Below are 14,344 nucleotides of genomic sequence, written 5' to 3'. Positions count from 1 at the left end.
TGCAGAGATGGTTTACGTCACAGAGATGGTTTACGTCAACATGTGCCTCAGAGATGGATTACGTCCAAAAAAGCTGCAGAGATGGCAAACGTCCACAAATGCTGCAGTTATGTCTTACATCGACGTATGCATCAGAGATAATTTACGTTAACATGTGCTTCAGAGATTGCTTACGACAACAAATGCTGTAGAAATGGCTTACATCAACAAATGCTGAAGAGATGGCTACGTCAACAAACGCTGTAGAGATGGCTTACGTCAACAAATGCTGCAAATATTGTTTACGTCAACAAATGCTGCAGAGGTATCTTACGTCAACAAATGCTGCAGAGATGGGTTACGTCAAGATGTGCTTCAGATATGGCTTACGTCAACATGTGCTTCAGAGATAGCTTGCGTCAACAAATGCTGTAGAGATGGCTTTTGTCAACATATGCTGCAAGATGGCTAATATCAACAAATGCTTCAAATATGGCTAACGTCAACATGTGCTCCAGAGATGCATTACGTCAACAAATGCTGCAGAAATGCCTTACGTCAACAAATGCTGTAGAGATGGCTAATGGCAACAAATGCTGCAGAGATGGCTTACGTCAACAAATGCTGCAGATATGGCTTACGTCAACATGTGCTCCATAGATGGCTTACGTCAACATATGCTTGAAAGATGGCTTACGTCATTGTATGCTTCAAAGATAGCTAACGTCAACAAATGCTGCAGAGATGGCTAACGTCAACATATGCTTGAAAGATGGCTTACGTCAACGTATACTTCAAAGATGGCTAACGTCAACAAATGTTGCAGAGATGGCTTACGTCAACATGTGCTTTAGAAATGACTTATGACAATATGTACTTCGGAGATGTCTTACGTCAATATGTGCTGCAGAGATGCTATCGTCAACTTATGCTTCAGATCTGGCTCACGTCAACATTTGCTTTAGAAATGGCTTCCGTCAATATGTGCCTTAGAGATGGCTAACGTCAGCATTTGCTTCAAAGATGGGTTACGTCAACATATTCTTCAGAGATGGCTTACGTCAACATATTCTGTAGAAATGGACTACATCAACATATGCTTCAAAGATGGCTTTCATCAACATATGCTTTAAAAAAGGCTTATGTCAACATGTGCTTCGGGGGTTGCTTACGTTAACATGTGCACCAGCGATGGCTTACGTCAACATATACTTCAGAGATGGCTTAGGTCAACTTGTCCTTCAGAGATGGCTTAGGTCAGCATGTTCTTCGACAAATAATAGTACAGAAGACACAACATAGTAATAAAGAATAAGCAACACGAACCCCACTAAAACTTTGGGCGATCTCACACATGTGGCACCCGTCGTGTTGCTTATGTTATTACAAATCCGGTAAATAGTATAATTCGGTAGGTCATATTCGTGAAAAGGGAAAGGGTATTGTCTAAAGTGCAAAGTGCAAAGTGGCAATGGTCGTGACTTTACAGCTTTGGTTAAATTCGCGAATTAAACAAATATGGCCAAAACGAGTGTTCGTTTACTGAAAGCCAAGACACACTCATTCACAGGGTAGCGGTGGGCGGTCATACGGAGATATTCAATATAAGGTTTCAACATGTGGACGACCTCTAGATACATTCGTATCAAATAAGATCTGTAAGCAACAAAAAACAATTATAGAAAATATACACGTACAAGAGTGTTCGCAAGGTAGCAATTCAAAAAGCCATTATCTGATTGTATTTTTTTTTATTAACATGCTTATCCACATGCCTGAATAATAGTTAAAAATCCAAGAAAAATCTATGATAGTGTCCGCACTCCATGGAAACAAAACAAAATATATATATATATATAATTTTCTATGAAAGGAAAACTCATTTGTTAAAACTATAACTTTAATGCAAAAACTATCAAACTTTTATCTAAATATCACTTGAGAGACTAATTCCTTCTCCGTTACTTACACATGTTAATTATGCCCTGATTAATGAGATGAATATCGGTTAAACTGTTAGCCATGCATTTAATATCGGTTAACTATTAGCCATGCATTCTGAGGTTTATATCGGTTAACGGTTAAACATGCATTCTGGGATTGATATCGGTTTACTGTAAGACATACAAGCTGATGTTACTATCGGTTATTTGTTAACCATGCAGTTTTGGATTTATATCTTTTAAATGTTAGCCATGCATTCTGAGGTTAATTTTGGTTGAATGTTAGCCATACATGCTAAGATTAATGATGGTTAACTATTAGCCATGCATTCCGATGTATATATCGGTTAACTGATAGCCATGCATTCTGATGTGTATATTTGATATTTATCAGCCATGCATTCCGATGTATATATCGATTAACTGATAGACATGCATTCTGATGTATATATCTGTTCACTGGTAGCTATTCATTCTGAAGTAAATATTAGTTAACTGTTAGCCATGCATTCCGATGTATATATCGGTTTACTATCAGCCATGCATTCCGATGTATATATCGGTTAACTGAAAGTCATGCATTCTGATGTATATATCTGTTCACTGGTAGCTATGCATTCTGAAGTAAATATTGGTTAACTGTAAGCCATGTATTTTGATGTAGATATCGGTTAACCATTAAGCCATTTAATCTGAAGTTGGTAACCATGCGTTCTGAGATTATTTTCTGTTTTCTGTAAGACAAACATTATGAGGTTGATATCGGTTATTTGTTAGCCATGCAGTTTGGGATGACTATCTGTTAACTGTCAGGTTAATAATAGTTAACTATTAGCCATGCATTATTAGGTTAATATTGGTTAACTGTTAGTCATGCATTCTTAGGTTAATATTGGTTAACTGTTAGTCATGCATTCTTAGGTTAATATTGGTTAACTGTTAGTCATGCATTCTTATGTTAATATTGGTTAACTGTTAACCATGCATTCTTAGGTTAATATTGGTTAACTGTTAGTCATGCATTCTTAGGTTAATATTGGTTAACTGTTAGTCATGCATTCTTAGGTTAATATTGGTTAACTGTTAATCATGCATTTTAAGGTTAATATTGGTTAACTGTTAGTCATGCATTCTAAGATTAATATTGGTTAACTGTTAGTCATGCATTCTTAGGTTAATATTGGTTAACTGTTAGTTTAGTCATGCATTCTTAGGTTAATATTGGTTAACTATTAGCCATGCATTATTAGGTTAATATTGGTTAACTGTTAGTCGTGCATTCTAAGTTTAATATTGGTTAACTGTTAGTCGTGCATTCATAGGTTAATATTGGTTAACTGTTAATCATGCATTCTTAGGTTAATATTGGTTAACTGTTAGTCTAGTCATGTTTTCTAAGGTTAATATTGGTTAACTGTTAGCCATGCATTCTTAGGTTAATATTGTTAACTGTTAGCCATGCATTCTTAGGTTAATATTTGTTAACTGTTAGTCATGCATTCTTAGGTTAATATTGGTTAACTGTTAGTCATGCATTCTTAGGTTAATATTGGTTAACTGTTAGCCATGCATTCTTATGTTAATATTTGTTAACTGTTAGCCATGCATTCTTATGTTAATATTTGTTAACTGTTAGTCATGCATTCTTAGGTTAATATTGGTTAATGGTTAGTCATGCATTCTTAGGTTAATATTGATTAACTGTTAGTCATGCATTCCAAGGTTAATATTGGTTAACTGTTAGTCATGCATTTTTATGTTACTATTGGTTAACTGTTAGTCATGCATTCTTAGGTTAATATTGGTTAATGGTTAGTCATGCATTCTTAGGTTAATATTGATTAACTGTTAGTCATGCATTCCAAGGTTAATATTGGTTAACTGTTAGTCATGCATTTTTATGTTACTATTGGTTAACTGTTAGTCATGCATTCTTAGGTTAATATTGGTTAACTGTTAGCCATGCATTCTTAAGTTAATATTGTTTATCATCTTTTTGAGCTAACTGCTACTTAAAAATAAATGGGATATATCACCGCTATACCTGAGAATATGATTTAAAAATATACACACAACTCTTCCAATCTTTCCATTAGTAATTACGGGCACGCTGAAGGTCAGAAGTATACTTTTCTCTCAGAATTTCGTCTTGTGAATTGGGTGATTTAAAAAAAGGGAAAATATGTTGGGCCAAAATAACCCTCCCCATGTATATTGATGACTGCCTTGATTGTTTTACAGAAATTACTAAAAAAAGTTATTGAAAATGTGATTTCGGGAAAGTTCTACTAGCTTGAACAGTTCGATCGTCGTTCTTAGATTTTTGTATATTTTTTTTTTTTTTTTTTTTTTTTGTGTAAACAATATTTTATTATGATAAATATAAGTATAAATTATAAACACATTCACAATAAGGATCCAGAAACAAGCAACAATTTTTTGTATTTTAAAACTAGTTCTCACGAGGATTGGTTTGTTTGAAAAGTTTTTTACAATTTTTCAGGGTTGCGATATCTTGAATCTGTGTAAAAAATGGGATGATTTGGAAATAACAAGTGAAGTGATCTTAAATATGTGGTCCTATTGAATACAAACTCTGGTTGTTGGGGTCAATTGTGACGATACAAGATTTACACTTAAAAGGATATGACAATGCAGACATTGTTATAACATTTCCGGTAAAATTATATTTATAGTAATACATGTATGTGTTAATTTCGACAACATCTTTTTTATAAGAAAAATCATTGTAGATAACTACTACATGTTTTTTAAGAAATATAATGTTACGACTTTTCATGGAAAACGCCCTCTTTGAAACATTGAGATTAGATGTAAGAGCCAAAACTCTTACTTAAACTAAAACAGTCCTATCAACTTAGTCACTATATGTGTTTGTTTTCGCTACTAACTTATACTGGAGTTGTAATAACACGGGCGCAGGCCATGTTTACCCTTGCAGATCACCTGAGATTACCCCAATTTTTGGTGGGGTTCGTGTTGCTTAGTCTTTAGTTTTCTATGTTGTGTCTTTTGTGCTATTATTTGTCTGTTTGTCTTTTTCTTTTTTAGCCATGGCGTTGTCAGTTTTTTTACGATCTAGGAGATTGACTATCCCTCTAGTCTCGTTCGCCCCTCTTTTATAGCATAAATATATATAAGATATATGCTTAAAATACATGATTAAATAAAATCAAATAAAAATAAACAACGTATTGAGTCAAATTTCAGCTATTTGAAATTTAACTTCATTTTGGGAATATTTGTGGCCGGTATTTTCTACTTCGTTCTGAAAATTGCCACTTATATTGGATGTAAAATTGTTACTGTCTATTTATGGTGCACAGCTAAAATTACAGATTTTTGTAGGGAACTCCGTTCAGGTATTTTTCAACACATGTATAGGCATGGATAAGTTAAGAAAAGTTTATGTCAACAATGTAATGATCCCTATGAATTATATATGAGTTGATACAGTAGATTTACAATTAAGGATTATGACAAGGCATACATTTTAGTAACATTTCCGGTAAAATTATATTTATGGTAAAAAGTGTTATTTTCGACAACATTTTAATTTTGATGTGATCTCATTAAAAATAGGCATAATTATAAAGAAAGACGGAATTAATATATTATATTCACTGCATCATTTATATCATTTTAATAATATAATAATATAATAAATTAACTGGCAGGTGTTGCTCTTTTTACTGGATTGTTAATGTATGATTATCATTGATTATCATTTCACATAGAAATCATTTGACTTCCAATTGGTATTATCATGATTAATTTTCTCCATCAATTGTTATATGGTATGTTCCACATTATCATCATCTATCGATCAGCATCCTCTGCACATGTCTGGAACATATCTTGAATAAATAATTCATTTCTTTAGAAAGTATCCATACATTTTGAGATTTTTATATGTGTGTTACAGGTCTCGAGCAACATGTTAATTATTAATTAGACATGAATTGTCAAATGCTGTGAAATTTCTTCTTGTATAAATCGATTATCTGCTGCACGCGCCTGGATAGAGATTCGGGCAGACGACAAGCCTCGCTTTGACTGTGAGGGTGATTTATGCATACATGTAATATTTAAGGCGATGAAATATAAAGAATCAATGGTGAATTAGTTTGTTTTTTTAATTGCCGTGATTTTAACGACAAAATGTGTACCATTCATTATTATTATTGGGGAATTCCATCTATATGAAATGTGGTTATAGGACATAGGATTATATCTAGATTCTAACATGAACCGTACAGACAATCGGGTGCTTTTCTGATGTTTATTAAGAAGAGAGTGATTTTTCCAGCTGGCTCCATCGGTAAGTCAATGTAAATTTTTAATATTGATGTTTTGCATATTAAAAATATTTCTCGGTAACATCGTCCATATTTAATGACCCGGCGCTATGTATGAATGCTCCATATCGACATTTATTATTGACATCAGTTACAGCGGAAACCGGCCTGTTTATGAATGATAACGTACAAACCAGCTGATTGAGTATGTGCAAGATTGAAATGGTTATATTATTCCCGGGAGTGAACTGTCCTTAACCGACCCTGTATTTAATAATGCATATTTTGCAGTGTTATATTTTCAATTATAAATTTATTGTTCTGTGACCATTGAAGATTTTTTCCTTCATGCTGCGCGCAAACTGTTAATGTAGTAGTGTTTACACATTTAATGTATATCTTACTTTCAATACATTCATTTGATGTATGCGTATTGATTTTGTATAAATAATACGAGAATAAACAGAGTGAAGTGTAAATAGCTAAGTTCTATAATGATGGATCTGGGATCTAATCAGTTTTTACTGACGAACATCACATTATTATTTTTATTGAAGAAAAATGGTGGACACACGTAAATGTGCATCCAAGGGTACTTAATTCACACCAAATTAATGGATATTGTGATAATTAACATTATTACATACAATCGCATAATATCATATAGATAAATAGCGCAGCTGTCGTACAGAAAGACAATTATTTTATCTGAAACTGATTGATATATATGTTTTGTCATCCATGGGATTCTTGTGTAATAAACTATTGTTATGTATTGTACTGTTACGTCATGAAATCAAACTCCCCCGCAGAAATAACCGTGTAATCGATTAACAAAATGTACATCAAATTCTTAGTATCGTACACAACTATTATCTGGTCTTTTGAGAAAGAATAACATAATATAATGATTATATATATTATTTATATTCAAAAGTTGTTTAGGACAATGTTTCATTTGATTTATTTATGAGCCACACAGTATATACAGTATACATGGTATATGAGTATCATAACATATCAAAATAAACAAACAAACATTTATCAGGAATCATCGAACTTAAAACTGAAAAAATATACCCATTGTCCCCAACTAAAATGTACTAAATCCGTCGCAGGTGTAGTGGATGATCTGATTGATTTTTACATGGACAATGCATTAAAGTTAAAAGAGGACTGATAGCACTGTTAAATAGTTTATTTGTGTCTTATGTTCTTATGCTTATTCCCCGTCCCTTTCTAAATAATGTTCACACTTATTATTTTGAAAAGTAATACCACTGTCCAATGTTAGGTCACAAACATGTTCGATCCTCCACATTCTTTATGTCATTTTTAAAGCAAGGAATATATAACCCAGAAGTTGTCGTTGGTTATTTTTCTGTACTTTGTTTTATTCATTTATCATTTAAGTACATATCAGTTCGTAGTTTTATAAAAAAAAAACACCCTCTGATGACGTTATTTGAGTTAGAAAACTTCCCTTTGCCAACACATTGTGTCAACCCGTTGCCTTATATAAATAACTGTTACTACATAGACTTTGTGTTGTTTTTTTCATGGTTGAATGCCCGTACGATGACCTGTAACTTCAAATATTTGTCTTTAGGTCCTCATTGATGAAATTGGTTAGCAGTTCTCTAAGCTGTGTCAAAGATTGTCTGTATTTCTGTTCGAGAAGACTTCCTTTGGTTGCCGGTATAAACATGTTTTACCGTATATACCTAATTATGAACTTTGTTGAAATGTTTTCGAGTAAATGATATAAAAAAGGCGATATTGTATTATTTCCAATGTGTCAACTTTTCACAAGAAACCAAATGATACAGAAATAATAACCGATAGGTCACAGTACGACCTTCAACAATAAAAGGTCCAAAATGACAGTTGTAAATCAATTAAACGTTAAACTATAACGGCCTAATAATAAATGTACAAAAATGTACGAAAAACAAATATGTAACACAGCAACAAACGACAACATGCACTGAATTACAGGGTCCTGACTGGACAGGTACATACATACCTATTGTGGTGAGTTAAACATGAGTGTTAGCGGGGTCTCAACTCCCTTTACCTGTACCTGTACCTAACATACATGTACCTCGTCCTGCTATTACAATGTAAGTTATTGTCACAAACATTAACTTCTTTGTAACGGTTGGAGCTTACTGTTGAGGCCTATATCAAGCCGCTTCGATGTTTATTTAATTTAATTATATTTCACATTTGGAATCTTATTAGTTTCTATAAAGTTAAGAAATCCGCGGATGCACTTCTATTCCAACAACACATGTCGTTTTCATGAATGTCAAAAACATTTGAAAAACCTGTTAATTGAAAACTTTTCAGCTATGTTATTAACATACGATATAACCTTTTGATAAGTATAAGAAACTACAGATAGGAATATATTATTATGGACCTGTATTGATTTCAAATCATTCATTATTTTTTTTCTTGTAGACTACATTTTCTTGTATACTACAACTTGAAGTCGGAATTATCTAATGCATCTGTCTACTGACAGAATGATTTCATATTTAAAAAAATACATCACATCATATTTATAAATGTAATATAGATAAACAGTCAATTTTGTGTACATGTATACGTAAAAAGGTATCAAAAGATAAAAAAAATCCAAATCGGGTGATAATATTGTATCGTTGGGCGGGAGGACGGGCGGCTGGCGGAACGTGGATACCAAATAATGCCTATGCAACTCCTAGTTTTCAAACCCGATCACTGAATCTTCACAGGAATATTGCACATATATGTTGAAGTTATGTACCTGTTATTACAGAACTGTTTGGTATTTTTTCTCTTCATTTTGGTCTAGACTTCACTTGGAAGCTTTGTTTTTTCAGCAAAATTTATGAGGGAGGGTATTAAGTTATCTGTAATCAACTCATCGTATGTGTAGTTTTCAACCCTGATCCACGAAACTTAAAAGAACGATTGTGCATAATTATGTTGAAGTTGTACAACTGCTAAGGTCTATGGAATGAGTTGATGAAGTTTTTCTCATTTTTAGACGTCTAAGATTTTCTAGTCATTTTTCAATTATTTAATAACTATTTCAATGATAAGTATAGACTATAGAGCATATACGAAACAGTCTACAAACGCCAGACATTGGTTCATTTTAAAATAAATAATATTGATAATAGAATTAAAGTTTGGAAAATGTTCTACAGAACAAGAAAAAAAGTATTTCAGAGGGGTGCCCCTTATCCCAAACACAGCTGGGTGTTTAGAAAAAAAAATCACAAATACTGAACTACGAGGAAAATTCAAAACTGAAAGTCCCATATCAAATGGCAAATTCATTCACAATATATCTAACGACATTATGTGCCATAGAGTCGACCAGACAAGGCTGCTTATAGTGGTAGAGCAGCAATTGGTTTAATTCGACTGTTAGGCCAGCAACATAAAATAAATCGCTGTTATAACCCGATTATAAATAGTATCTGCTCGTATATCATTATCCTATCTTGTAAATTGTAAATTTCACAATCCATCTTCCATCTATAAAATTGTTACTGTCAATAATATTGAAGAAGTCATTAAATATGTAAAAAATAAAAGAAGTAATGAAGCATATTTACTATAAAAAAAAACCCGACCGAAATAAAAAAGAAAAGGAAAAAAGGGGTTCCATGTCCTAAGCGCCATTTCATTTTTATTTAATCTGCAGATGTTTTTGGTGAATTCTTAAGATCAGTAGTGTTCATAATTCAGTTATATCAATTACTGTTTAGGTACATTAATGTACTTGTAAGGTCGTTAACCTAATATATAGTTATTGTTCCCTAGGACCTTTTAGTACAACTAGCGTGTTGTCTCAAATTACAACTGGCCTAATTCCCAATAATACGAATAATTAATATTCCCTCTGTTACAAAGGCACGTTATCAAGGTAACAGAAAATAATAACATTATTATATTTCAATCGATTATTGAATCACCAGTGATAATTATGTTTATAGATACGTGTAGAATGCTGGCCTGTCGATCATCAGAGATCATATAAAACAAAATGTTAATGGTAAATCGACCAGAGACATAGAAGCACGAATGTGTCCCTGTATTGACCAAGTATTTCTTATATTAAATATCTGTACAAGATAACAATTTTACTACACCATTTACACTAGATTCACATGTCGACAAATTTATATTTGATAGTAAAAAAAATCAAAAAAATCTACAAAACATATTATGATGTCTCTTTAGTTTAAACATATATATTTATAATGGATTGGGAAACAAGTTATTACGACTTATATTAATCCCTTTCCACTTTGCGGGTTCGAGTGCTGCCTTGTAGCGGCATTAGCCTGCTCTTTTTGGAAATCTGCAAGAGTGTCTTTTACGTGCAAGAAATATTGTTCTGTCTTAACACGGCTCGGCCATTTATTGTCCCCTTCCGACGGACTATCATCGTTTCTCAAGACCATACTCGCAAATGGTTTCAAGGGAGGGCTGAAAATTAAGCCCCTGCAATTTTCTCCCCGGAACCTGGATCGAACCAGGAACATTGTGATTGTTATCCGATGCGTTAATCACTACACCACGGTTCTCCTGTCTCGTTAAAGTCAATATTCCAAAAAGAACCAAGAGTATTTACAAAAACGGTCTTAAATTTCATTTGAAACACCAGTGTTTCTTCATTGCTGCCCTTCTTTCGTCAGTTCGCTTTATTGATGCCCTTCTTTCGTCAGTTCGCTTAGTTTATGATGTCATCTTTGAAACCATTTATAGATCTATTTACAATTTACAATTAGCTTTATTAGCAGAACCTGTATATTAATTGTTTGGTTTTATTGTTATAATTACTGAATGATGTCAGGCCAAGTTAAAAGGTCATGATAACTATTCTGGTCACAACTGTTTCCACTTATAACTTGGTTATTACAGATCGAACCGCAATCTACCCGTTACTATTTTATCTACCTTTGTAATACAAAACGATTGCGTTCGATCTGTACAGCGTTAGAAGGCCTTCAGATGCGAGAGCTCCCATTATGTTGATAGGAAATTAATTATAAAGATCAATATAACAGACGTCTATTTTTAACTTATCAATACTTGTCCGTTTATAAGATGGAAATCTGGCTTGTTGATGGTGAAATTCAATGTATAATACAAGAATCGAATGTATATTTATAATGGATATTTAAATGTGATTTGAGAACGACGCTGTGATGACATGTATACTTCTTATTGAGGACATTAGAGTTTAACAAACATACATTTTGGACAACACTGCGAATTCATCAACGGTTCTGCCTCGGAATCGAAAATGTCTTAGTGATCAGGTTGGTACATTATATTCAAGTGGATATATACACATGTCTGTCATATGTTTCTCGTCTTGGTTAGACAATATTGATATGAATGGCGTCATGCAAAATGTGACAGTCAATTGCGTTAATTCGTATCAATGAAAAATTAAAAACAAGATAATAGCATTCAATTTTATATAAAAGCAGAAAAACTAACTCATATTTACTAGCTGGGTTTACCCCTTAAGCTGCATGGATCTTGTCTATATATATATATGCACATTACTACGCCCATTACAGACAGGAGACGGATGTCCAGTCGCTAGTCGTTGTCAATTCCTTTGTGTTTATTGACTTAATTAAGCAGATGCTTTTCTATATTCTGAATTTTGACATTTCCCCCCGGTTTTAACACATACGATCATACGGTGGCAAGACGATAAATAATATCATTCTCTCTATTTTGTTATTTTTTTAAAATTTTTTTACAAGTTTCTTGATTTTATATGCATATTCAGTTTCCAATCGATACGTGTAAATATAACCTACTATTATCGACATATTTTTTAACAGTTTTTACAGGACAAATAGAAGTAAATCCGATTAATTTTCCAACCTAATTTGTATGGTAAATGTGAAAGGAAAACTAAAACAAAAAATCAATTACAACTCTCATTATTGGAGGTTTTTTTGGTCGACAAAAAATATATTCATCATAAATTTGATAATTTAAATATATATTATAAGAAATTGCGTAAATTAAAAAAAAATAGGTACATGCTTATTTTTTTTATATAATACTTCTATTCAATTTTACTAATAAATGTCGGAAAGAAAGAAGGAAAATGTGTTGTTAGAATGTCTGATCTCGAGTGTTTGGTCAGTGATCAACGTGCATACATGACCGTTTATATATTTAATGTACAAGTGTATAGTGTACATGCATGCACATGATACATATGTTCTAATGTTCATTTCGGGGGCGGCCTTTTATAGCTTACTTACTGTGCTCATTGTTGAAGTTTGTACGGTGACCTCCATACTAGTAGTTGTTTACTTATATATATATATATATTATGGTCTGGGTGAAAGAAGTCATACCGCATCTTATTTATTTTATAGTGTACATTTATGCATCTCTATACTGAAGCTGTCACTACTGATGCATCATATATGTTTAGAGTTTTTGAAGGTTAATTACCCTCTTTTATATTTTTATTTTTTTCCTGTGGTTAAGTCTTTTAATGTTACTTCTAAATAAAAGGGGATGTTTAACGACGTTGACTACATACGAGGGTGTCTCACGGTATGTCAAAAGCGTTTAAATTAATGCATTCCATAAGACCAGAATAGCAAAATATACACAAAATTAAAAATGGGTGATTATGTTATGTTATGTATTTAGTATTTTGGATTATTACTATTAGCAAATGATTAGTATTGCTAATTGTCACTCGCAAATGAATTTTCAACCATACTTTAATTTAATGCAAACTGGCTTGCTTTGTAGGCGATTGTGATCCTATGTTCAGTTAGGCTCTCGTTATTAAGATGCGTTTGCAATAACTCCCTTCTTTAAGCTCTATTTTTGATATCAATTAGCGTCCTCTTTTTACGGAGTGGTCTTAAAGCCAGGTATAATATGTCACGTTCTTCGATTTCATTAAGAGTTTGCCAGCGGTCTTTTCTATCATACGTGCTCGGCGATTCAGTTGGATCGAATACTAGCATATAAATAGCTTTGTCAGTTATTTTACTAATTTGCTTTACCGAAGTTGTTGCTTTTTCTGACGTTTCCTCTGTTTTCCCATCAGGAATACCATTTACATGTTTAAGGTATAGAAAAGGCGTCGATAAACCAACCTGTGCACTTTTAATTTTCTTTGAGAGCCTGTCAATTTTACAGTTTGAATTTTTTATTTTAAAAATTCATTTTGGGATTATACTTCTTCCGTTGTAAGTCTATATGGACTTAAAATACAAGTGAAAGGTGTTTATGTAGCAATCCTTGATTTTATGCTAAATATAGACTTGGTCCAGCCATTCTGCTTGTCGTGACCGAGTCTGGTCCAGCCATTCTGCTTGTCGTGACCGAGTCTGGTCCAGCCATTCTGCTTGTCGTGACCGAGTCTGGTCCAGCCATTCTGCTTGTCGTGACCGAGTCTGGTCCAGCCATTCTGCTTGTCGTGACCGAGTCTGGTCCAGCCATTCTGCTTGTCGTGACCGAGTCTGGTCCATCCATTCTGCTTGTCGTGACCGAGTCTGGTCCATCCATTCTGCTTGTCGTGACCGAGTCTGGTCCATCCATTCTGCTTGTCGTGACCGAGTCTGGTCCAGCCATTCTGCTTGTCGTGACCGAGTCTGGTCCATCCATTCTGCTTGTCGTGACCGAGTCTGGTCCAGCCATTCTGCTTGTCGTGACCGAGTCTGGTCCATCCATTCTGCTGGTCGTGACCGAGTCTGGTCCATCCATTCTGCTGGTCGTGACCGAGTCTGGTCCATCCATTCTGCTGGTCGTGACCGAGTCTGGTCCAGCCATACTGCTTGGCGTGACCGAGTCTGGTCCTGCCATTATGCTTGTCGTGACCGAGTCAGATCGTATTATTCTTTGTATAATTACAATGGAAATCGTTACCGACCATAAGATTGTGTACCATAAATAAGTTTGTGATGAATGATATAGAAAAGTTAAGTTTCTGTAGTTCAACCCATACCAATTAATACAATTTTAAGCAAAGCCATGTCTTAAAACAAACTTTCTTACTAGTCAGTAAGTTCATAGGAATAATAATTCAACAGACAGCTATTC

At 33.6% G+C, this 14,344-nt stretch overlaps 2 protein-coding genes across 5 annotated transcripts in view; one reads left to right on the top strand and one right to left on the bottom strand.

Moving 5' to 3' along the window:
- Positions 1-5,768: 5,768 nt before the first annotated feature.
- LOC134687539 (regulator of G-protein signaling 17-like) overlaps positions 5,769-14,344 on the top strand; it is a 45,087-nt gene continuing 36,511 nt past the window's right edge. For 2 of the 4 annotated variants that reach the window (XM_063547952.1, XM_063547916.1), the window contains exon 1: positions 5,771-6,264. The gene's annotated coding sequence lies outside the window, so the exon portion shown is untranslated. Of the gene's footprint in view, positions 6,265-11,267; positions 11,569-14,344 lie in introns of those variants that run through there. The other 2 variants (XM_063547942.1, XM_063547923.1) reach the window with 2 other exon arrangements.
- LOC134698215 (uncharacterized) lies at positions 13,555-14,037 on the bottom strand. Its single transcript, XM_063560478.1, has one exon. The coding sequence runs from the start codon at positions 14,035-14,037 to the stop codon at positions 13,555-13,557; it is 483 nt and encodes a 160-aa protein (XP_063416548.1).

Source organism: Mytilus trossulus, chromosome 1, assembly GCF_036588685.1.
Source record: "Mytilus trossulus isolate FHL-02 chromosome 1, PNRI_Mtr1.1.1.hap1, whole genome shotgun sequence".
Classification (NCBI taxonomy): domain Eukaryota; kingdom Metazoa; phylum Mollusca; class Bivalvia; order Mytilida; family Mytilidae; genus Mytilus; species Mytilus trossulus.
This window is presented reverse-complemented; position numbering and strand designations above follow the sequence as displayed.

Coding starts and splice junctions, on each gene's coding strand:
- LOC134698215 (XM_063560478.1), bottom strand. CDS start 14,037: ATGGACCAGACTCGGTCACGACCAGCAGAATGGATGGACCAGACTCGG.